This window comes from Ranitomeya variabilis, chromosome 2 (assembly GCF_051348905.1).
Source record: "Ranitomeya variabilis isolate aRanVar5 chromosome 2, aRanVar5.hap1, whole genome shotgun sequence".
In the NCBI taxonomy this organism is placed as follows: domain Eukaryota; kingdom Metazoa; phylum Chordata; class Amphibia; order Anura; family Dendrobatidae; genus Ranitomeya; species Ranitomeya variabilis.
In genome coordinates, this window is record NC_135233.1 from 1,068,212,317 (window position 1) to 1,068,238,026 (window position 25,710).

Here is a 25,710-nt window from a genome sequence, read left to right on the forward strand (position 1 = left end):
AATGAACGTTTTTAACCCACAGGTGCTTCACAGAATTTTATAACGCTAGGACATGAAAATGAAAAATTGAAGTTTTTTCCACTACAATTATGCTTTAAACCTACATTTTTCATTTTTACAAGGGGTTCTAGGAGAAAATAGACCTTGAGTTTTGTTATGTAATTTCTCCTAAAACGCGGCAACATCCCATATGTCGTCGTAAACTATTAATTTGAGTACACGACAGAGCTTTGAAGGGAAGGAACGACATTTGTCTTTTGGAGAGAAATAGTACATCGATGTGTCAATGAATTAATCTAGGAATGTAGTGAACATTTTGAATACACAAAATGTTATAATGTTCACCTGTGATACTTTAAAAGTACGTTTTTTTCTATTTAAATGTTGCTTTAGCCTCAAATTTTGCATTTTCACAAAGAGTAAGATAAGAAAAATAAATGCGTGTTTTGTAACACAATACCCCATCTGTGGTCAGAAACTACTGTTTGGGCACATGTCAGGGCTCAGTAGAGAAGATTTTGCTGAAATGGTTTGTGGTTGTCCTGGTACCGAAAGAGCTCTGCTAACGTGAATCCAAAATGCAAAATTTAAAAAAAAAATCCCCCCATTTTACAAACTACACCCTTCCGTGAATTAATCTGCATGTGTACTGAACATGTGGACACCACAGTTGTGTCACACAGAACTGTAAACCATGGAGATGCCCTCCAAAAATGCATCTTCCGCTAAGGGCTGTCCCACACGTCCAGATAATTCCGGTACCGGAATAAATCGGTACCGGAGTTATCCGTGTCCGTGTGCCTGGGAACTCACGGAGGCCATACGTGCGGCACACGTGTGCCGCCCGTATGGCGAATGGGTACCACACGGAGCGTGTGGTACCCACTCTGCATGGTGCTGAAGCTGCGATTCATATCTTCCCTGCAGCAGCGTTTGCTGTAGAGAAAATATGAAGAATAGTGTTAAAAATAAAGATCCATGTGTCCGCCGCCCCCCCACCCCCCCACCCCCTGTGCTCCCCCCCACCCCCTGTGCGCCCCCCCGCTGGTCAGAAAATACTTACCCGCCTCCCTCGCTGCTTCCTGGTCTGGCCGCGGCTTCTCCTGCATGCGGTCACGTGGGGCCGATCATTTACAGTCATGAATATGTGGCTCCACCTCCCATAGGGGCGGAGCCGACTATTCATGATTGTAAATGATCGGCCCCACGTGACCGCATACAGTAGGAGGCGCGGCCAGACCAGGAAGGAGCAAGGGAGCGGGTAAGTATTTTCTGACCAGCGGGGGGGCGCACAGGGGGTGGGGGGGCGGCGGACGCCTAAATCTTTATTTTTAACACTATTCTTCATATTTTCTCTACAGCAAACGCTGCTGCAGGGAAGATATGAATACCGGCTTCAGCACCATGTGGGGGGGACAGCGCTTACTGTAGCGCTGTCTCCTGCACGCACACGGACCCCAGACGGAGAATGTCCGTGTGAGGTCCGTGTTTTACGCGGACCCATTGACTCTATTGGGTCCGTGTAAAACGTGCGCTCCCACGAACACTGACATGTCTCCGTGTTTGGCACACGGAGACACGGTCCGCAAAAAATCAATGACATCTGAACAGATGCATTGATTTTTATGGGTCTACGTGTGTCAGTGTCTCCGGTACGTGAGGAAACTGTCACCTCACGTACCGGAATCACTGACGTGTGAAACCGGCCTAATAAGTAGTTTTATTCAAAATGTTTTCATTTTAGATGGACCCCAAAAACTGCTATATAATTTCGAATGACTGCAACAATACCCCATATGTGGTCTGAAATTACTGTTTGACCACACTAGAAATAGCAAGGGGGAAAGAAGCAAAAACTTGACTTTTGGAGCACAGATTTTTCTACAATAGCTTCCAGAACAGCAGAAAAAAATGCAAAAGTGGCCCCATTTTGGAAATTACTCCCCTCTGGGAAATCATGTATAAGTGCGGTGACTATACTGACAGCAAAGGGATTTGCCAGAAATAAGCATGAGTTTGTGTTGTAGAGTGAAAATTGCAAGTATGCCATTACAGTGCCCAATAAATTGTTGTTTTATTTTTGCCGTTCCTGGTGCAGTGTAAGCAATAATGCGGCTTTATTCATCAGGTCAGTACGATTACACAAAACCAAAATTAGATCGGTTTTATAGATTTTGCTACTTTTGCACTGTAAAACATTTTATTTTTGTATCGCTATAGCTTTTTTTTGTGGGATGAGTTGACGTTTTTGTCGGTACCATTTTGGGTTACATAATTTTGATTCTCTTTTTACTCCAATTTTTGGAGCCAGAATTAACCAACATGTAACAATTCACAAATAGTTTTATGTTTATTTATTACACCATTCAACGTGCGGTAGCTAGTTTCACATTTGCGTTTAAATCCGCAGCGTTTAATCTGCATCCGCAAGTGGTGTAAAAAATGCATATAAACACGTACAAAGGCGGCGTTTTTTAGACGCATGCGGTAACGCATGCGGTTAAAAAAACGCTGCGTTTGTATGCGCTTATATGCGTTTTTTCCACCACTTTGCGTTTTTGGTGCGCATGATGAGAAATTTCACAAGAAAAAAATCAAGATAACCAGACACCGCTAATAGGACTACAGAGGGCGTGTATTATGGGATTTCTTTATATAGACCCCTGAACAGCTGGAATCTTCAGAATTTGCTCCTGTATCCTGTGTCATGATGGATCTGCGCATGGAGAGCTTTTATTTCAACCTGGATTTAAGCATCAAGCTGTTTCTTGCCTGTGCTTTTGCTTGGGAGCAAGACAGAAATCGCGAAAGATGGAGAAGGAGACAACGTAGGCGTTTTTGGAGACACCCCATTATCGAACTACGTGAGAGCCGTGGAGCCTATCACACGCTGTATGCCGAGCTTAATGCCAACCCGGAGAAATTCCAGGAATACACAAGGATGTCACAAGACTCGTTCTGGGATTTGCTTTCTCGTGTCCAAGGAGCCATACGGAGACAGGACACCCAGCTCCGTAGAGCGATTCCACCGGAGGAACGTCTGCTGGTTACATTAAGGTACGTTCCAAATCTAAACCAATGATAGTCCAAATTTTGTGTTTTCTGACATGTATGTTTTGGGTATTTTCCTTTCTTTCTTTAGCGTAACCACACCATAAATAGAATAGATTGTAATGTTTTTTGGGTTTGTTTTTCTTACAGATTTCTGGCAACCGGAGAGAGTTTATCATCCTTCCACTTCCAATACCGGCTTGGAATATCCACCCTGTTCGGAATAGTTGCGGACACCTGCCGGGCTTTGTGGAATGTACTCCGGGAAGAGTTTATACCCCTACACACCGTCGACATGTGGCTTGAAATTGCGGAAAAATTCTGGAGTGTGTGTGATTTCCCCAACTGTTTAAGAGCGGTGGATGGAAAGCACATCCGCATTATCAAACCTGCCAGAACAGATTCGGAGTACTTCAATTACAAAAAATATTTTACTGTTGTGCTCATGGCAATAGCTGATGCGAACTGTCGCTTCATCGCCGTGGACATTTGAGCTTTTGGCCGTGGCAATGATTCCCAGACTTTCAAAAACTCGGATATGGGCCACCATGTGTATGGCAAAAATTTCAATTTTCCCCCGCCACAACCTCTCCCCAACACTCCAGGTCCACCGATGCCATTTGATATAGTTGGGGATGAGGCCTTTCAGATGTGTGAAAACCTACTGAAGCCCTATTCCAGTCGGGACTTGAACCACACTAGAAGGATCTTTCACTACAGACTGACCAGGGCCCGAAGAACTGTAGAGTGTACCTTTGGCATTCTGGTCTCTAAATGGTGCATTCTTGCATCAGCCATAAATCTAAAAGTGGAAACAGTCAACGAGGTGGTCAAAGCCTGTGTGGTTCTGCACAATTATATAATGGCTAAGGAGCAACCCAACATTGAACTGGATGAAACAGTTGCACACCCACTGCCCGATTTCCAGCATCACCCGCAGCGGTCAACTGCAGCAGTTGGTCACATGCGGGACCAATTTGCTGCCTTTTTTGATTCAGATATTGGATGTGTGTCATGGCAGGACAATGATGTGTAAATGTCCTGTTGTAATTAGATCTGTACCAGTAATTTTCTACAATGATAATAATATTTCTCACTAATAAACTTTAGTTTTGGTTGTGTTGACCGTGTCGCCTATGTTTTTCCTCTACAAACCAAGGCTGTCCTAAAACTGGCAGTATTTGGTCTGTATTTAGTATCAGTATTTGTAATCCAAAACCAGGAGTGGGTGATAAAGGCAGAGGTGCTAGTTAATATGTTAATATCATAATTTACCTCTAATTGTTCCACTCCTTGTTTTGGCTTACAAATACTGATATAAAATACTGGCCACATACTGCTAGTGTTATGGCAGCCATGTTGCTTTAGTGGTAAGCTTGTTGACGTCATTGCGTCATGATTCTGTTCTGCTGTATCCATTGGACACAGACTGAAGAGACAATGACTGTCACACTATCTATACTCATCAAGTCAGGTGTCAGAAATAATTAATTCATGATAAACATATAACAGCTTCATGAATTCACTATTTCTGACACCTGTGCAGGTGAGCATAGATATGTAGTGTGTGATCACCATCGTCCCTTCAATTTGTGTGTAATAGATTATGTATAAGGAAGAGAAAATGGAGGTTATACAAGGCAGTTCTCTACTCACCAGGTCAGGTGTCCTAACTAATGAGTTTTTTGACACCTGACCTGTTCACTAGAGTTCTGCACTGTATTTCCGCCATTTTCTCTTCTGACTGCAACACTAGTCACAGACTAAGCAGAAAGAAGAGATTATGGAGATAATACAATTATACCTTTTTTGGCCCACCTCATATCTCTATACTAAAGACACACAAAACTGCAGTCCTTTTTTTTTATAACTACTGGAGATATGATGTGGCCAAAAAATAAAGTGTGTGGCGAAGTTTCTTAGTTGGCGCACGGTGTGTGTTGCTGGCGGTGGAAGACACAATAAACCAAACATAATTGGGGCAAATCAATTTTTTTTTATTTTTTAATAACCAAAAAATGTATTTAACTGCGCCGGCTTGGGGTAGAGTGATGTAAACGGGGGGTGTGAAGTACTGAGGCCTGGCTAACAGTGGACGACGCAGAGGTGGCAGGAGAAGGGGCAATGAAACTAGTAGGGTCTGGAAGTTCGGGGATGGGGCTTGACACATGAGAGGCTTGAGACGCACTGGAAGGGTGAGACAAACCTGACATTACAGACACATTGGGAGGTGAAGGAGGAGGAATACTAAGAGTCCTCTGTTTTTTTTTTTTTGTTTGTTTTTTGGGGGGGTTTGCCGGGTTCTGGGAAGCCTTGGTGGGCTCATATGGCGTGGCGTAGTGGTGGGTGACCTGTCTGGGTCCGGCTGCACCATGACAGAGTCCATAGTGCTCGTAGAGCGTGCAGCCATGCCAGAGTCCATAGTGCTCGTAGAGCGTAAGGCCATGCCAGAGTCCATAGTGCTCATAGAGCGTGCAGCCATGCCAGAGTCCATAGTGCTCGTAGAGCGTAAGGCCATGCCAGAGTCCATAGTGCTCGTAGAGCGTGCAGCCATGCCAGAGTCCATAGTGCTTGTAGAGCGTAAGGCCATGCCAGAGTCCATAGTGCTCGTAGAACTTGCAGCCATGCCAGAGTCCATAGCACTTGTAGAGCGTAAGGCCATGCCAGGGTCCTGCTGCATCGTGGTGGTGGCGGTACGCAAGGCCATGCCAGGGTCCTGCTGCATCGTGGTGGTGGCGGTACGCAAGGCCATGCCAGGGCCCTGCTGCATCGTGGTGGTGGCGGTACGGAAGGCCATGCCAGGGTCCTGCTGCATCGTGGTGGTGGCGGTATGAAAGGCCATGCCAGGGTCCTGCTGCATCGTGGTGTCAGTGGAGGAGGTCCAAGCAGGAGCAGCGGTTGTCATAGTGGTGGGATGTCTAACTGCACTCGGCATGGTGGTGGTGCTGTAGTGGTGTCCGGCAGTGCTAGGAATTGAGGTGGCCTTGCAGTAGTATGCACCAGAGGTCGGCATTGAGGTTAATAGTGACAGTGAAGGCACAGGTGGATATGCCGCCACTGTCTGCTGGAAATACCGACTCTGCTGCATAGCCTGCACGTAAGCAGCATTGCAGGCCTGCATGACACTCAGCTGGAGATCAGGAGTAAGGTGTTCCGACATGCCCTGCTCAATTTGGTTAAAAAAATGATGTGCTGGCCTCTGGAGGTCGGCTTTCACTTGGTCAAGGCTTTTGGTGACCTCCTGGATACGTGCATTCAAGAGGTTATGTGAAACATCCATTCGGTCACCCAAAGCCTTGATTGCTTCGTGTAAAACCGAGCTCAAGTGCAAAAACTCGGGCATGAGTGACCTGTCCGAAGCCCTCTGCCGCTGCTGGGAGGAGCCCAAAAAAAAAAGGGGCAGTGGAAGAGGACTACGAAAGGGGAACACCAGATGGACCAGCTCCCTGGTTTCCAGTTAGTGTGGAAGGCCCACCTGCTGCTGCACTGCTGGATGGCTGGGACGGGTCCATGGCTGTTGGATGAAGGACTGCTCCAGAACCTGGGCCAACAGTTTTAATAAAAATTAATACCAAAAATTAACCAGACGCAAAATCCTGTAGAATAGAAAAATACAGATTATGGCAATACAATACAACCTAATGCACGTGATAAATACTTACGTTCTCTGGGCAAGGACCGGTCTTAAAAATGCCAGAACTCGATAGTATTTGTATCTTCTGATCCTTGCTCCTGAACCACTGGGAATACGGCTCTCTTGACGCAGGTCCTTGTTGAAGCGGTCCTTCATCGAACGCCAACGTGTTTTGACTTTGGCCACTGTTAAAAAAAAAAAAAATTATGGTCAGAAAAAGGACTTTTGGCCGTGCTCACACAACTGTGTGTGATGAGAGAAACTCCAGAAAGTTTCTTTCATCACACACAGTCGAGTGAGCACGGCCAAGGTCTCTGCTGCTTCACACTGCAGTGCAATACTTACCAAATGCATTTCGGACCCGAGTCAGGGCGTTGTCCCAGCCATCCCACATCTCTTTGGCCACCTCATTCCATAGGCGCCGGATCGTGACGTTGTTTGAGTGCAGTGGATCCCGGGTGTTCCACAACGGGACTCGCTCCTGGACCAGGGAGATGAGGAGGTCATTTTCAATTAGGTCATCCTCCCATTGTGGAACCTAAAAATAAAGTCATTAAAGTTTAGTGAATTAACATAAGGAAAAAAAAGAAAAAAGATGCTGAGAAATGGCATGAATAGGAAAGTCAACATACAAAAGGATTCCAGAAGAAAAAAGTTAAGAAATAGGAATGGAAAGAAAAGAAGATTCAAGAACATTGCACTGAGGATACAGTAAACAGTCAGCCTTGTATACGTACCCGCTGCCGTCTTTCCACTGAACCTTGACTCCGCTGCTCCTGCCCTGTCTCTGCCGCAGTTGAAGAAGAGCTCTAAAAAATGAAAAAATCAAATTGTCACATGTGATGTGACAGTGAATACTTACCAATGTGACGAGGCAAGTACTCACCTCACTGACATGTTCTACTTCCGACGGCCCAGGACGAAACTCCTCTTCAGAAGAAGTAGAAGACATTCTGATGCATGTAGAAAGAAAGAAATAGCATAAATTAGGACACGTAGAGACAGAATATAAAGGCATTGGCTAGGATATACTCACATTGTTCAGGGTCTTGTTTTCCTCCAAGATGTAGCCTGTGTCTCGTCTGCTTCAGTGTCTGCTGAGTAGTGACCTGCAACTGTCCACACCCTCCCTTTATCACCTTGTATGTGGGGGGTGGCTTATCAGTGTCTAGACATGTTTTTCTCTTTTGAAACGCATGCGTTCACGAATGCAACCAAACGCATGTGCTTGTAAACGCATGCGTTCATATAGACAGCAATACGTTTTTTTGCCGCAATCCTTGCGCAATCGGCCGCATGCATTTCCAGGAGGCAAATTGACGCCTCTAAAAATTACTACATGTTGCATTTCCGTGCCAAGCCGTAAACGACGAAACGACGCATGCGTCGTCAAACGCGGCAAAACGCGAACAATCAAAAACGCATGCGTCCCTAATGTTAAATATAGGAATACACAACGCATGCGGATATATGCGGTAGAAACGCTGCGGACACAACCGCAAATGTGAAACCAGCCTAACATTGATGAAAATAGTTTTTGCATCAAATATTTATATAGTGCTCAAACGTTTTTGGTTTTTTTGCTGATGGAGCTGAGTGGGAGCTTATTTTGCGATATGATGTTTTCATTGATTCCATTGCTCTCATATAATTGTTTAATTGCATATTAACTATTTTTTGTTCCGCCATATGATGAAAAAACATTTTTCCTGTACTTATTTCTTTATACTGTGTTTAAAAAATGTGGAAGATTTGTTGCCTGTGTTGTTCTGGACGCTACCCCAAGGTACCAAATATGCTTTTTTTTTGTTTAATTTTTGTTTTTAGCAAAACATTTTTTTGCTAATTTTTCTCAGTTTTTTCTTTTTTTCTTCCATTTTCACAATTGTTTTTTTTTACTTAGTCCCTGTAGATAATAGATGATAGATAGATAGATAGATAGATAGATAGATAGATAGATAGATAGATAGAGATGATAGATAATAGATGATAGATAGATAATAGATGACAGACAATTGATAGATAATATATAATAGATAGATAACAGATAATAGGTAGATAGATAGATAGATAGATAGATAGATAGATAGATAGATAATAGAAAGATAATAGATCATAGGTAGATAGATAGTAGGTAGATAGATAGATAATAGATAGATAGATAATAGAAAGATAATAGATAGATAATAGATAATAGAGAGATAATAGAAAGATAATAGATAATAGAAAGATAATAGATAGATAGATAAATAGATAATAGATAGAAACAGAAAAAAAAGAAAAAGAAAGAAATAACAAATTCCAAAATGAATTGAAAAAAATCAAACTAAGAAGCCTCTTTCTTACTTTCTATTGTGATTTTTTTCAGCTTTTATCCACAATGACATGTTTATCACCGTTTCCATACTTATTCGTTATTCATCTTTCTTTGCACATTTCCTTGGCGGTAAAGACTGAAGATCTGGAAGGTTTTTCATATCCGTCTGTAAGTGATCATCACAAATTATTCCAATAGAAGCTTTGTAAGGTTTATTACATCCTCCTGCTCTCCCCTATTGGGGCACCGCGTGCACCCGAAGGCCCCCAAATACCACTGTGGGCAGAAATCTAGCAGTGTGCGGTGGTATTACATGAAGAATTGAATTACAAGGTTAGCATTGCGTGAGCATTTTACGCATTATTGGAGTCAGAACATTTTGGACATTTAATAGGTATTATTCAATCCTTGGATGGTAGAATTCATTGAATACTAGATTGCGGTTTTATTTAGAAATGTTAATGCGGTATTATGTGTTTCGGCAATATATGGTAGTATTATTTTGGTACTATATGATATATTTTTATGTATTGTTTTGCATTAGTACTGGGCTTCAAATAGTTGCATTACATGGGCGTTGCATGGAAGTATAATTTGCCACTATCACACAGGATTTGGGTAAAAAACTAAGTGCTATATTCCTCAGTTACATGGAGTTTGAAAATGGGAGAAATAGGACCCCTTGTGAGCGGCGCAGGTCACAGCAGCGAGGTCCCTGTAATGAGACACTTATCACTTATTTTGGTCTGTGTGTTTCCCCTGCAGGGAGAATGCATTCCTTAAATTGTGGCATTTTTCAATACTTCCTCGAAATCACAAAACCAGTATGCAAGTTGTTTTTTAGAAAAACAATAAAAAACTAAAGGTTTCTTCTTTTTTTTTTTGCAAGAAATAATATTTCATGTTTTTTTTTTGTTTGTTTAATCGCGCTTGCATATTCACTTGGGAGTTTCTGGAGCCCCATCGATATTATGCCCTAAGTCCTGGAATTCCCTATTAATATTGACTGATATATATATATATATATAATATGTGAATACATACATGAATACATTAACTTTTGCTTAGAATTTCAGGATCGAAAACCGCGGATTATTGGTTCGACAGAAACGTGAAGGTAAGTAATGAATTTAGCGCATCTTACTCCAGCGCACAAATGATCAAGACCGTAGTGTAAAACATTAGTCTTTATGATTTAGAGCCTTAGTTTTCTAATGCTCTCGGTATACTCCAGACCATGTTGTTGTAAAAAAAATCATAGATCCATCGATGATTTGTAGCAAAGGGTTTGGCTTATACAAAATGGACAATTATTCCTGGAGCTCCAACCATTTATAGACCTCCTTTAGCCCCTAAATAGTCCATCCATGTTACCTTTATTCAGTTTTGATGCTAATGGACGCTCACTGTATAAGGATTCGTACAACTCCTGTTAAACTCAATGATTAGTCAGTAAACAGTGAAGTTGTAGTAGAACACACAAAAAATTCCATTTTTTTCCTGCAATGTTCATGGGTGGGGAATCCAGCAATTGGAACCACCCCCTACACTGCTCAGGGGTGGGGTTTCCAGCACAAAGGCCCACCCATAGGTTTTCTCCTACACTGCTCAGAGGTGGAATCTCCAGTACTAAGGAGCTCACCTTAAGTTTTCTCTCACACTGCTCGGGGATGGCGTTTCCAGCACTATAGACTATCCATAAGTTTTCTCCTACACTGCTCAGGGGTAGGATTTCCAGCACTAAAAACCACCCCTAGGTTTTCTCCTGAACTGCTCTGAAATGTGATTTCCAACATTAAGGACCATGACCTAGATTTTCTCCAGTACTGCTCAGGGGTGGAGTTTTCATCACTAAGGATCACCCCATAGATTTTCTCCTGCACTGCACAGGCTTGTGGTTTCCATCACTAAGGATTATCCCATAATTTTATTTCTGCACTGCCCAGGGGTGTAGTGTCCATTACTAAGGATCACCCCACAGATTTTTTCCTGCACTGCTCATGGGTGGAGTTTCCATCACTAATGATCACCCCATAGATTTTCTAATGCCTTGCTCAGGGGTGGGTTTTCCAGTACTAAAGCTCACCCCTAGGTTTCTACCTGCACTGCTCAGGGATAGCGTTTCCAGCATTAAATATAACCCCTAAGTTTCCCAATGGTTTTTAGTCCAGAATTTGACTTACCTTTGTGTTGCATTTATTGTGTCCTGATGTAAACTATTTGTGTTCTTACAGCCGCTGCAACAAATTATGAAGTTGACATTGAAATAAGTTATCCAGATGCCAGTATGGAAAAAGGCATTACAGATTTCCTGATGGCAAAAATAAGCACTTTAAATCTGGGTAGCAATACTAATTTATCAAGTTTTGATATTGCACCAGGTGAGTCCCATCAATGCTCAGGTGACCTTGTATTTACACACATCCCCAAGATCCCTCCTAAACGTTGGGTTCCGATATTTCAGTAGTGGTAGACAGAAATGTCTCCAGTGCTCGAATTACTACAATGTGTAAGCGCCGGCAAAAAAAAATCCCATTAGCCTGTATAACTAGGAGAGGATAGTCCAGACTACTGTAGATACAACTGCAACAAACCCTCCACCCTCAGACAGATTAGCTCTGTACAACCATATTTGCCAACAGTCTCATGAGCCAAAAAGGGGGGTGGGGTGTGCAGAAACCACTCTACCTCCCTTTTTGGCTTGGGTTATGGGACTACCAACAGTCTCCATATTGCCGGGAAAATCCCATAACCCAATCCAACAAGGTATACAAACTTGGCCAAAAGTGTCCCACTTAAGAACATTGGTAAGTGTAAATAATTACCGTAGTTTGGTGCAACTTTTGATTTGAGCCAAAAAAACAAACGACATTCAGGGCCAACAGCACCAATGGCACCCAGGCTAGAACTTGGAACATCTGCCAGTCATTGTGCATACCCTTCCATATATAATGTGGATATCAGCCTTTTTTTATACAGCCAGGGTCGAAGCCAATCTGGAACAGTTTAACCTTTTCGATTCGGCTGTAAATTGTGACCGTAGCATCTAAGCGGTCTGAAATGGGTGAAGGTTTCTCCTAAAGTTACAATTGATCCCTTATGATTGCAGGGTGCCGATGGCAACCTCATGGCAATGGGGTGGACCTAATAAAAGACCCCGTGTTTGCCATGTTTATGAAGCCAATCCTGTGGTTGGGCTTCATATGAAAAAGGTAATTTTACAATACGCTCCAGTGTTACAGTATTGTAGCGTATTATATAAGTCATCAATTGATCAACATCCCTAGAGGGACCAATAAAAAAAATGTTATATATATATCATAGAAAAGTTTAAATCACTACACTTTTTCCAGGAGAAAAATAAAATTTAAGAAAGCATAATTAGTATTGCAGTATGAGTACCTATTCAAATGAAAAAAAAAATACTAATACATTTATCCCATATAGTATACAGTGAAATAAAAAAAACGAAATGGCAGAATTCACTTCAGTTTCTCAAAAAGAGACTAAATAGAGATCAGACAGATATATGGATCCCAAAATAGTACCGTAATTATTAAACCTACAGATTTAAAGAACAAATAAAGATTTAAGAGAAAAATCAAGAACAAATCTATAGCAAAGAGGAGCTCACTGGGACTCTGCCTCCTTAAGTCCGCATAAACCTGCGGCTGGCCCTGACCATAGTTACGGCGTTCTACCTTGTACATGTGACTTTTTTCTCTTTTTCTATTTTTCAGGCTGCACTCTGAGTGGATCATTAGCTACGTGCAGCTGCAACAAGGGGTACGACTGTGTTGGGACTCTGGGAGCATGTACAGATACTGAGTGCATATGTCTCACCACACTTCCGCTCCAGAAATACTGCATACGTAACGGTAAGGCAAACATCACATCAGTAATTTATCATTTATTTTACCGGCTCCGCACATTTTAACTGGCTAAGAGATAATCGTCACAAGCAGTGTCCTGGAGTGAGGTTCTTTATATAATAAGCAAATTAAAGTTATAAAAGTGTCTAAACTAGACTAAGGGGGATCCGTGACCAAACTCAGTGTTACTTTGTTTCTATAACTATTTTTTATATATATATTTTACAGATTTATTATTCTGTTTGCAGTATATTGTTAAGGAGCCGTTGACAGTAACTGTATGAGGACAAAATGGCTTTTTTTTAAATTTTGATAGACAGGAAAGACCCTTCATCTCACAGCAGTACAAATACATCAGCTCTACAGTGTGAGGACCCCAATATGGCCGATATCATGGACATGGGAGTGAGCGGTGCACATGACTGACAAAGTTGATGAGTGGAGTTAGGCCTAAAGGTCAACGCTGACGGTGTTCTGATGATGACTTCTGTCTTCGGAGATAGGGTTGAGCGAAACGGGTCGATCATTTTCAAAAGTCGCCGACTTTTGGCTAAGTCGGCGTCTCATGAAACCCGATCCGACCCCTGTGCTTGTCGGCCATGCGGTACGCGACTTTCGCGCCAAAGTCGCGTTTCAATGACGCGAAAAGCGCCATTTCTCAGCCAATGAAGGTGAACGCAGAGTGTGGGCAGCGTGATGACATAGATCCTGGTCCCCACCATCTTAGAGAAGGGCATTGCAGTGATTGGCTTGCTGTCTGCGGCGTCACAGGGGCTATAAAGGGGCGTTCCCGCCGACCGCCATCTTACTGCTGCTGATCTGAGCTTAGGGACAGGTTGCTGCCGCTTCGTCAGAAGCAGGGAGAGCGTTAGGCAGGGTCCACTAACCACCAAACCGCTTGTGCTGTAGCGATTTCCACTGTCCAACACCACCTTCGGTGTGCAGGGACTGTGGAAGCTATTTTTTTTTTTTTTTCCCCTCAGCTCTGTAGCTCATTGGGCTGCCCTAGAAGGCTCCCTGATAGCTGTATTGCTGTGTGTACGCCACTGTGGAAACCAACTGCTTTTTTCAAAGCACATATCCTCTTGTTCCTTCCTTTCTGCACAGCTATCTTTTTTGTTTGTCCACACTTTTTATTTAATTTGTGCATCAGTCCACTCCTATTGCTGCCTGCCATACCTGGCTTACATTACTGCAGGGAGATAGTAATTGTAGGACAGTCCCTGTTTTTTTTTTTTTTTTGTGGGAGATTAAGATTGGCATTTCTGCTACAGTGCCATCCCTGGGTGTGCCATCTCTCACTGAGTGGGCCATAGAAAGCCTATTTATTTTTTTTTTTAAATATTATTGGGTTTCTAAAGTCTCCCTGAAAAAACAAAAAATACATAAAAAAACAGTGGGAGAGTAATATTGCCCTTTCAGCTTGTGTGCCAGTCTTGACTCCTGGGTGTGCCACCTCTCTCCCTTTCATTCAGTGGGCCATAGAAAGCCTATTTATTTTTTCCGTGATTTGTGTTCTAAATTCTACCTCAACACAAAAACACTACATCAATCAGTGGTAGAAAAATATTGGCCTCAGTCAGGGCTTGTGTGCCACTGCTGTGTGTGCTATCTCTCATTCAGTGGGCTATAGAAAGCCTATTTATTTATTTATTTTTTTTTCTTATTATTTGGTTTCTAAAGTCTCCCTGAAAAAAAAAATACATAAAAAAACAGTGGGAGAGTAATATTGCCCTTTCAGCTTGTGTGCCAGTCTTGACTCCTGGGTGCGCCACCTCTCTCTCTCATTCAGTGGGCCATAGAAAGGCTATTTATTTTTTTGGTTTTTTTAATATTATTTGGTTTCTAAAGTCTCCCTGAAAATAAAAGAAAAAAAACTTAAAAAAACAGTGGGAGAGTAATATTGCCCTTTCAGCTTGTGTGCCAGTCTTGACTCCTGGGTGTGCCACCTCTCTCTCTCATTCAGTGGGCCATAGAAAGGCTATTTATTTTTTTGGTTTTTTTAATATTATTTGGTTTCTAAAGTCTCCCTGAAAATAAAAGAAAAAAAACTTAAAAAAACAGTGGGAGAGTAATATTGCCCTTTCAGCTTGTGCGCCAGTCTTGACTCCTGGGTGTGCCACCTCTCTCTCTCTAATTGTGGGCCATAGAAAGCCTTTTTTTTTGTTTTTTTTAATATTATTTGGTTTCTAAAGTCTCCCTGAAAAAAAAAAAAACATAAAAAAACAGTGGGAGAGTAATATTGCCCTTTCAGCTTGTGTGCCAGTCTTGACTCCTGGGTGTGCCACCTCTCTCATTCAGTGGGCCATAGAAAGCCTATTTATTTTTTTTAAAAAATATTATTTGGTTTCTAAAGTCTCCCTGAAAAAAAAAAAACATAAAAAAACAGTGGGAGAGTAATATTGCCCTTTCAGCTTGTGTGCCAGTCTTGACTCCTGGGTGTGCCACCTCTCTCTCATTCAGTGGGCCATAGAAAGGCTATTTATTTTTTTGGGTTTTTTAATATTATTTGGTTTCTAAAGTCTCCCTGAAAAAAAAAAAAAAACATAAAAAAACAGTGGGAGAGTAATATTGCCCTTTCAGCTTGTGTGCCAGTCTTGACTCCTGGGTGTGCCACCTCTCTCATTCAGTGGGCCATAGAAAGCCTATTTATTTTTTTTTTTAAATATTATTTGGTTTCTAAAGTCTCCCTGAAAATAAAAGAAAAAAAACTTAAAAAAACAGTGGGAGAGTAATATTGCCCTTTCAGCTTGTGCGCCAGTCTTGACTCCTGGGTGTGCCACCTCTCTCTCTCTAATTGTGGGCCATAGAAAGCCTTTTTTTTTTTTTTTTTTTTAATATTATTTGGTTTCTAAAGTCTCCCTGAAAAAAAAAAAAAACATAAAAAAACAGTGGGAGAGTAATATTGCCCTTTCAGCTTGTGTGCCAGTCTTGACTCCTGGGTGTGCCACCTCTCTCATTCAGTGGGCCATAGAAAGCCTATTTATTTTTTTTTTTAAATATTATTTGGTTTCTAAAGTCTCCCTGAAAAAAAAAAAACATAAAAAAACAGTGGGAGAGTAATATTGCCCTTTCAGCTTGTGTGCCAGTCTTGACTCCTGGGTGTCCCACCTCTCTCTCATTCAGTGGGCCATAGAAAGGCTATTTATTTTTTTGGGTTTTTTAATATTATTTGGTTTCTAAAGTCTCCCTGAAAAAAAAAAAAACATAAAAAAACAGTGGGAGAGTAATATTGCCCTTTCAGCTTGTGTGCCAGTCTTGACTCCTGGGTGTGCCACCTCTCTCTCTCATTCAGTGGGCCATAGAAAGCCTATTTTTTTTGGGGGGGGGTTTAATATTATTTGGTTTCTAAAGTCTCCCTGAAAAAAAAAAAAACATAAAAAAACAGTGGGAGAGTAATATTGCCCTTTCAGCTTGTGCGCCAGTCTTGACTCCTGGGTGTGCCACCTCTCTCTCTCTAATTGTGGGCCATAGAAAGCCTTTTTTTGGGGTTTTTTTTTAATATTATTTGGTTTCTAAAGTCTCCCTGAAAATAAAAGAAAAAAAACTTAAAAAAACAGTGGGAGAGTAATATTGCCCTTTCAGCTTGTGCGCCAGTCTTGACTCCTGGGTGTGCCACCTCTCTCTCTCTAATTGTGGGCCATAGAAAGCCTTTTTTTTGGTTTTTTTTTAATATTATTTGGTTTCTAAAGTCTCCCTGAAAAAAAAAAACATAAAAAAACAGTGGGAGAGTAATATTGCCCTTTCAGCTTGTGTGCCAGTCTTGACTCCTGGGTGTGCCACCTCTCTCCCTCTCATTCAGTGGGCCATAGAAAGGCTATTTATTTTTTTGGTTTTTTTAATATTATTTGGTTTCTAAAGTCTCCCTGAAAAAAAAAAAAACATAAAAAAACAGTGGGAGAGTAATATTGCCCTTTCAGCTTGTGTGCCAGTCTTGACTCCTGGGTGTGCCACCTCTCTCTCTCATTCAGTGGGCCATAGAAAGCCTATTTTTTGGGGGTTTTTTTTAATATTATTTGGTTTCTAAAGTCTCCCTGAAAAAAAAAAAACCATAAAAAAACAGTGGGAGAGTAATATTGCCCTTTCAGCTTGTGCGCCAGTCTTGACTCCTGGGTGTGCCACCTCTCTCTCTCTAATTGTGGGCCATAGAAAGCCTTTTTTGGGGGGTTTTTTTTAATATTATTTGGTTTCTAAAGTCTCCCTGAAAAAAAAAAAAACATAAAAAAACAGTGGGAGAGTAATATTGCCCTTTCAGCTTGTGTGCCAGTCTTGACTCCTGGGTGTGCCACCTCTCTCTCTCATTCAGTGGGCCATAGAAAGCCTATTTTTTGGGTTTTTTTTTTTAATATTATTTGGTTTCTAAAGTCTCCCTGAAAAAAAAAAAACCATAAAAAAACAGTGGGAGAGTAATATTGCCCTTTCAGCTTGTGCGCCAGTCTTGACTCCTGGGTGTGCCACCTCTCTCTCTCTAATTGTGGGCCATAGAAAGCCTTTTTTTTTGGGTTTTTTTTAATATTATTTGGTTTCTAAAGTCTCCCTGAAAATAAAAGAAAAAAAACTTAAAAAAACAGTGGGAGAGTAATATTGCCCTTTCAGCTTGTGCGCCAGTCTTGACTCCTGGGTGTGCCACCTCTCTCTCTCTAATTGTGGGCCATAGAAAGCCTTTTTTTTGGGTTTTTTTTTAATATTATTTGGTTTCTAAAGTCTCCCTGAAAAAAAAAAAAACATAAAAAAACAGTGGGAGAGTAATATTGCCCTTTCAGCTTGTGTGCCAGTCTTGACTCCTGGGTGTGCCACCTCTCTCATTCAGTGGGCCATAGAAAGCCTATTTTTTTTTTTTTTTAAATATTATTGGGTTTCTAAAGTCTCCCTTAAAAAACAAAAAATACATAAAAAAACAGTGGGAGAGTAATATTGCCCTTTCAGCTTGTGTGCCAGTCTTGACTCCTGGGTGTGCCACCTCTCTCTCTCATTCAGTGGGCCATAGAAAGCCTATTTTTTGGGGGGGTTTTTTAATATTATTTGGTTTCTAAAGTCTCCCTGAAAAAAAAAAAACATAAAAAAACAGTGGGAGAGTAATATTGCCCTTTCAGCTTGTGTGCCAGTCTTGACTCCTGGGTGTGCCACCTCTCTCTCTCTAATTGTGGGCCATAGAAAGCCTTTTTTTTTTTTTTTTTTTTTAATATTATTTGGTTTCTAAAGTCTCCCTGAAAAAAAACAAAACATAAATTAGGTGGGAGATTAATATTGACATTAGTGCTTGAGTGACAGTCCTGCGTGTGTGTCATCTCTGTGATTTTGTGCCACAGAAAACAGAGTGTGTAACATTGTGCCTGATTTTCCTTGTGGTCTCACCAACCTGTTAAGGGATATTGAAATCATACTGAAGTTATAGCTCACCGTGTAAGTTGTTTGACAGCAACAAATAAAGTTACTTTGGTTAAGATTTTAAAACAATGAGGAAGTCTGGTGCAAGAGGTCGTCGTGGGCGTTCATTGTCAGCTGGTAATGATGGTAGTGGTAGTGGATCATCAGGTGGTCGTGGGGATAAAAATATTCCACCTAAGTCTGGAGCTGTGGAGCCAGTTTCGTCGTCAGGCTACACAAGGCCTCGAACGCTCTCTTTTCTGGGAGTAGGAAAACCGCTTTTAAAGGCGGAGCAGCAACAGCAAGTTTTGGCTTACATTGCAGACTCAGCCTCTAGCTCTTTTGCCTCCTCTTCCGAAACTGTTAAATGTAAAAGCAGCGCGTCGCTTGTGGATGTTCACGGTCAGGGACAAGTCGCTTCCTTGTCCTCCTCAGCAAAAACTACAACAAGAGAGAAGGATGCAGCAGGCGACACAACGGGTCACTCCATGGAGCTCTTTACACATACCGTCCCTGGCTTAGAAAGTGAAACATTTAACAGGCCATGCCCATTACAAGTAGATTCTGACATGGAGTGCACTGATGCACAGCCACAGCCAGAGTACTATGCTGCTCCTTTGACTCAGACCACCACATTGCCCTCTCAGGGTACAGATCCACAATCAGACCCTGATGAGACTATGTAGCCCCGCCACGAACGCTATACCACCGACCGACACAGTGACACAGACGAAGTTGCACACGAGCTCGAAGAGGAGGTAATAGATGACCCAGTTATTGACCCCGATTGGCAGCCATTGGGGGAACAGGGTGCAGGCGGCAGTAGTTCAGAAGCGGAGGTGGAGGAGGGGCCGCAGCAGGCATCAACATCGCAACAGGTTCTATCTGCCGGGCCCGTATCTGGCCCAAAACGCGTGTCAAAGCCAAAACCTGTTGGAGGACAGCGTGGCCATCCGGTTAAAGCTCAGTCTGCAATCCCTGAAAAGGGATCCGAGTCTAGGAAGAGTGCAGTCTGGCAGTTTTTTAAACAACATCCAACTGATCAGCGCAAAGTCATCTGTCAAAAATGTTCAACTAGCTTAAGCAGAGGTCAGAATCTGAAAAGTCTAAATACTAGTTGCATGCATAGACACTTAACCACCATGCATTTTCAAGCCTGGACTAACTACCAAACGTCCCTTAAGGTTGTAGCACCCTCGGCCAATGAAGCTAGTCAGCAACGCAACATCCCTTCCGTCACTGTAAGGCCACCATTTTCCGCACCACCGGCAGTATCTGTGCAGGTTTCTTTGCCAGCCAAAAGCAGTCAGGGTCAGGGAACCACCAGTTTTGTAGGAGGAAATATTGCATCTAGGGCACCGGCGGAAACTATACCGTCTCCAACCGTCTCTCAGTCTGCCATGTACACCGGCACACCCGAAAGTTCCACGATCTCCAGCTCTCCAGTCCAGCTCACCCTACATGAGACTCTGGTTAGAAAAAGGAAGTACTTATCCTCGCATCCGCGTACACAGGGTTTTAACGCCCACATAGCTAGACTAATCTCGTTAGAGATGATGCCCTACCGGTTAGTTGAAAGCGAAGCTTTCAAAGCCCTGATGGAGTACGCTGAACCACAATACGAGCTACCCAGTCGACACTTTTTTTCCAGAAAAGCCATCCCAGCCCTGCACCAGCATGTTAAACAGTGCATCGTCCATGCACTCAGGCAATCTGTGAGTACAAAGGTGCACCTGACTACAGATGCATGGACCAGTAGGCATGGCCAGGGACGTTATGTGTCCATCACGGCACACTGGGTGAATGTGGTGGATGCAGGGTCCACAGGCGACATCAATTTAGGGACAGTTGTGCCTAGCCCACGGTCTAGGAAACAGTTGGCTGTAGGCGTTCGCACCCCCTCCTCCTCCTCCTCCTCGTCCTCCTGCAGAAGCTACAGCTCTTCCACAGAACGCAGTCTGCCAACCACTCCATCGGCAGATGACACTGTTGCACACCAGTTGTCCCATTATGGGCCAGCTACTGCCAAGCGTCAGCAGGCTGTATTGGCTATGAAGTGTTTGGGCGACAACAGACACACCGCGGAAGTTCTGTCCGAGTTCTTGCAACAAGAAACGCAGTCGTGGCTGGGCACAGTAGACCTTGAGGCAGGCAAGGTAGTGAGTGATAACGGAAGGAATTTCATGGCTGCCATCTCCCTTTCCCAACTGAAACACATTCCTTGCCTGGCTCACACCTTAAACCTGGTGGTGCAGTGCTTATTGAAAACTTATCCTGGGTTCTCCGACCTGCTCCTCAAAGTGCGTGCACTTTGCTCACATATCCGACGTTCGCCTGTACACGCCAGCCGTATGCAGACCTATCAGCGGTCTTTGAACCTTCCCCAGCATCGCCTAATCATAGACGTTGCAACAAGGTGGAACTCAACACTGCACATGCTTCAGAGACTGTGCGAACAGAGGCGTGCTGTTATTTATTTGTGGGAGGATACACGGGCAGGCAGTAGGATGGCAGACATGGAGTTGTCAGGTGTGCAGTGGTCTAAGATACAAGACATGTGTCAAGTCCTTCAGTGTTTTGAGGAATGCACACGGCTGGTTAGTGCAGACAACGCCGTAATAAGCATGAGCATCCCCCTAATGCGTCTGCTGATGCAAAGTTTGACGCACATAAAGGAGCAGGCGTCTGCACCAGAGGAAGAGGAAAGCCTTGATGACAGTCAGCCATTGTCTGGTCAGGGCAGTGTACAGGACGAGGTAGCGGGCGAAGAGGAGGTGGAGGACGAGGAGGATGATGGGGATGAGTATATTTTTAATGCCGAACCTTTCCCGGGGGCACAGGAAATTGGTTGCGTGTCACGGCCGGGTTCTGGTTTTTTGAGGGACACAAGTGACGTAGATTTGCCTGCAACTGCCCCTCAACCAATCACAACCGGAGATTTGACAACTGGAACTTTGGCCCACATGGCGGATTATGCCTTACGTATCCTAAAAAGGGACACACGCATTACGAAAATGATGAACGATGACGATTACTGGTTGGCCTGCCTCCTTGATCCACGCTATAAAGGCAAATTGCAAAATATTATGCCACATGAGAACTTGGAACTAATATTAGCAACCAAACAATCAACTCTTGTTGACCGTTTGCTTCAGGCATTCCCAGCACACAGCGCACGTGATCGTTCTCACACGAGCTCCAGGGGGCAGCAGACTAGGAGTGTTAGGGGTGCACACATCAGAAGTGGCGTTGGACAGAGGGGTTTTCTGACCAGGTTGTGGAGTGATTTTGCTATGACCGCAGACAGGACAGGTACTGCTGCATCAATTGAAAGTGACAGGAGACAACATTTGTCCAGTATGGTTACTAACTATTTTTCATCCCTTATCGATGTTCTCCCTCAACCGTCATTCCCATTTGATTACTGGGCATCAAAATTAGACACCTGGCCTGAATTGGCAGAATATGCATTGCAGGAGCTTGCTTGCCCGGCAGCAAGTGTCCTATCAGAAAGAGTATTCAGTGCTGCAGGTTCAATATTAACCGAAAAAAGGACTCGTCTGGCTACCCAAAATGTTGACGATCTAACATTCATTAAAATGAACCACTCCTGGATTTCGAAATCTTTTGCCCCACCTTGCCAGGCCGACACCTAGCTTTCCTATGAAAAGCTCTTGCCTGTGAATTACTTTTCTAATGTCTAATTTGCTGCAGCTGATTGTACAGCATACGACATGTTTACACCTCCCTAAATGGCAAAACTTCCCACACGGGGCCGTGGTATCGCGACTTGGCGCAAGCACCCGTGAGACTGCTGTTTGTCTGAAGAGGTGGGTGTGCTCGCTTTTGGTTGACGGCATTGCTACTGGGTCCCTCATAGTACAATGTAGTGTCTCTGGCGGTGGTGGTGCGCACCCAACGTCAGACACACCGTTGTAACATGAGGGGCCCTGGGGCGGTCCCGCCGGCCTCAAGAGAGTTCCCCCCTACCCCAGCTCAAAATGTGCTCTACCACGTGCAAAATTATGTCGCACAGCTCCACCAATCTTTAGTCTATTCGCTGACATCATTCAATGTCTGGCACTGACAATACAAATTTGTAGACATCTATGATGCAACTTAAAGTAGTCTGTGTCTGTGTCCTATATTGGCACCATTAAATAGTTACTGCCAAATTACTATGTCAGAAACTCAGTAGATGAGCCCACCCCTGTACCTAAGTATGCCACCTTTTTTTTTGTTTTGGTTGTTTTGCGAGACATTAACATCTATTTATATTTTGGGAGTACTGGGACAGACACTCCTTGCACTACTCCTCCACTCATCACCAAGCTGCCTGTGTATCCATGTAACTGCTGTAAAGCTGCCATGAGCCTATTGTTTGTTATTTTAGGCCTTTGATAGCCTGTCTGCGGTCCCTACTTTAAATACTCCTCCACTCATCACCAGCTGCCTGCCCATGTATCCATGTAACCGCTGTAAAACTGCCATGAGCCTATTGTTTGTTATTTTAGGCCTTTGATAGCCTGTCTGCGGTCCCTACTTTAAATACTCCTCCACTCATCACCAGCTGCCTGCCCGTGTATCCATGTAACCGCTGTAAAACTGCCATGAGCCTATTGTTTGTTATTTTAGGCCTTTGATAGCCTGTCTGCGGTCCCTACTTTAAATACTCCTCCACTCATCACCAGCTGCCTGCCCGTGTATCCATGTAACCGCTGTAAAACTGCCATGAGCCTATTGTTTGTTATTTTAGGCCTTTGATAGCCTGTCTGCGGTCCCTACTTGAAATACTCCTCCACTCACCACCAGCTGCCTGCCCGTGTATCCATGTAACCGCTGTAAAACTGCCATGAGCCTATTGTTTGTTATTTTAGGCCTTTGATAGCCTGTGCATGCGGTCCCTACTTGAAATACTCCTCCACTCATCACCAGCTGCCTGCCCGTGTATCCATGTAACCGCTGTAAAACTGCCATGAGCCTATTGTTTGTTATTTTAGGCCTTTGATAGCCTGTCTGCGGTCCCTACTTTAAATACTCCTCCACTCATCACCAGCTGCCTGCCCGTGTATCCATGTAACCGCTGTAAAACTGCCATGAGCCTATTGTTTGTTATTTTAGGCCTTTGATAGCCTGTCTGCGGTCCCTACTTGAAATACTCCTCCACTCATCACCAGCTGCCTGCCCGTGTATCCATGTAACCGCTGTAAAACTGCCATGAGCCTATTGTTTGTTATTTTAGGCCTTTGATAGCCTGTCTGCGGTCCCTACTTTAAATACTCCTCCACTCATCACCAGCTGCCTGCCCGTGTATCCATGATGTAACCGCTGTAAAACTGCCATGAGCCTATTGTTTGTTATTTTAGGCCTTTGATAGCCTGTCTGCGGTCCCTACTTTAAATACTCCTCCACTCATCACCAGCTGCCTGCCCGTGTATCCATGTAACCGCTGTAAAACTGCCATGAGCCTATTGTTTGTTATTTTAGGCCTTTGATAGCCTGTCTGCGGTCCCTACTTGAAATACTCCTCCACTCACCACCAAGCTGCCTGTGTATCCATGTAACCGATGTAAAACTGCAGTATTTTGCTTATAAAAAAGAAAATACTGGAGAGATATCAAATGCAGACATTTTAACATTAAAAACAAAAACACATACAACAAAAAACTGGTACAGTACAAAAATTGGCCACCAGCTACAAAAACTTTCTCCTGCAAGTAGTTAACTGAAAGGTTTTTTTCCATTGAAAACACAGATATGGCATCCACCGAGTGTTGTCCTGTCGCGTCTTCTTTATATTATTGCCAAGAAGCTGCAACTGAATAAAGCTGAGCTTCTACCTTCTGCCTCTTATTAACTGCTTTTTTTTAATAAAATTGGCTGTTCCGGCCTACTAAAGGTGTCTGTCTGCCCCTGCCTGGTGTTGTCCTCAACTGAATAAAGCTGAGCTTCAACCTTCTGTTCCAAATTACCATTTTTAAAAATGCAATTGGCTGTACCGGCCTACTAAAGGTGTCTGTCTGCCCCTGCCTGGTGTTGTCCTCAACTGAATAAAGCTGAGCTTCTACCTTCTGTTCCAAATTACCATTTTTAAAAATGCAATTGGCTGTTCCGTCCTACTAAAGGTGAATGTCTGCCCCTGCCTGGTGTTGTCCTCAACTGAATAAAGCTGAGCTTCTACCTTCTGTTCCAAATTACCATTTTTAAAAATGCAATTGGCTGTTCCGGCCTACTAAAGGTGAATGTCTGCCCCTGCCTGGTGTTGTCCTCAACTGAATAAAGCTGAGCTTCTACCTTCTGTTCCAAATTACCATTTTTAAAAATGCAATTGGCTGTTCCGGCCTACTAAAGGTGTATGTCTGCCCCTGCCTGGTGTTGTCCTCAACTGAATAAAGCTGAGCTTCTACCTTCCGGCTCTGATTAACTGCTGTTTTTTAAAAAAATTGGTGGTTCCGGCCTACTAACGGTGTCTGTCTGCCCCTGCCTGGTGTTGTCCTCAACTGAATAAAGCTGAGCTTCTACCTTCCGGCTCTGATTAACTGCAGTTTTTAAACACATTGGTGGTTCCGGCCTACTAACGGTGTCTGCCCCTCCCTGGTGTTGTCCTCAACTGAATAAAGCTGAGCTTCTACCTTCCGGCTCTGATTAACTGCAGTTTTTAAACACATTGGTGGTTCCGGCCTACTAACGGTGTCTGTCTGCCCCTGCCTGGTGTTGTCCTCAACTGAATAAAGCTGAGCTACTACCTTCTGGCTTTGATTAACTGCTGTTTTTAAAAAAAAAATGGTGGTTCCGGCCTACTAACGGTGTCTGCCCCTCCCTGGTGTTGTCCTCAACTGAATAAAGCTGAGCTTCTACCTTCCGGCTCTGATTAACTGCAGTTTTTAAACACATTGGTGGTTCCGGCCTACTAACGGTGTCTGCCCCTGCCTTCTGTTGTCCTCAACTGAATAAAGCTGAGCTTCTACCTTCCGGCTCTGATTAACTGCAGTTTTTAAACACATTGGTGGTTCCGGCCTACTAACGGTGTCTGCCCCTGCCTTCTGTTGTCCTCAACTGAATAAAGCTGAGCTTCTACCTTCCGGCTCTGATTAACTGCAGTTTTTAAACACATTGGTGGTTCCGGCCTACTAACGGTGTCTGCCCCTGCCTTCTGTTGTCCTCAACTGAATAAAGCTGAGCTTCTACCTTCCGGCTCTGATTAACTGCAGTTTTTAAACACATTGGTGGTTCCGGCCTACTAACGGTGTCTGCCCCTGCGTGGTGTTTGTCCTCAACTGAATAAAGCTGAGCTTCAACCTTCTGGCTTTTGGCCTACAGTAGCAGATATTAAACTGCATTTGGCCTATTAGTGTGTTTGGGCCCTTAAAACAGTGTCTGCTGCTCCTGGGTTTGCTACTCCACTCAACAAAGCAATGCCACCTGTTTAGTCCTGTTACCAATTTTGAACTGCATTTAGCCTACTTTAT

At 43.4% G+C, this 25,710-nt stretch overlaps 1 protein-coding gene across 1 annotated transcript in view; it reads left to right on the forward strand.

Moving 5' to 3' along the window:
* LOC143808658 (adhesion G protein-coupled receptor F5-like) overlaps positions 1 to 25,710 on the forward strand; it is a 128,838-nt gene that overhangs the window by 12,887 nt on the left and 90,241 nt on the right. Inside the window, exons 2-5 of the mRNA XM_077291548.1 lie at positions 9,054 to 9,170; positions 10,071 to 10,119; positions 11,237 to 11,383; positions 12,743 to 12,880. Coding sequence (XP_077147663.1) covers positions 9,066 to 9,170; positions 10,071 to 10,119; positions 11,237 to 11,383; positions 12,743 to 12,880 — 439 coding nt within the window. The 5' untranslated portion in view covers positions 9,054 to 9,065. The remainder of the gene's footprint in view (positions 1 to 9,053; positions 9,171 to 10,070; positions 10,120 to 11,236; positions 11,384 to 12,742; positions 12,881 to 25,710) is intronic.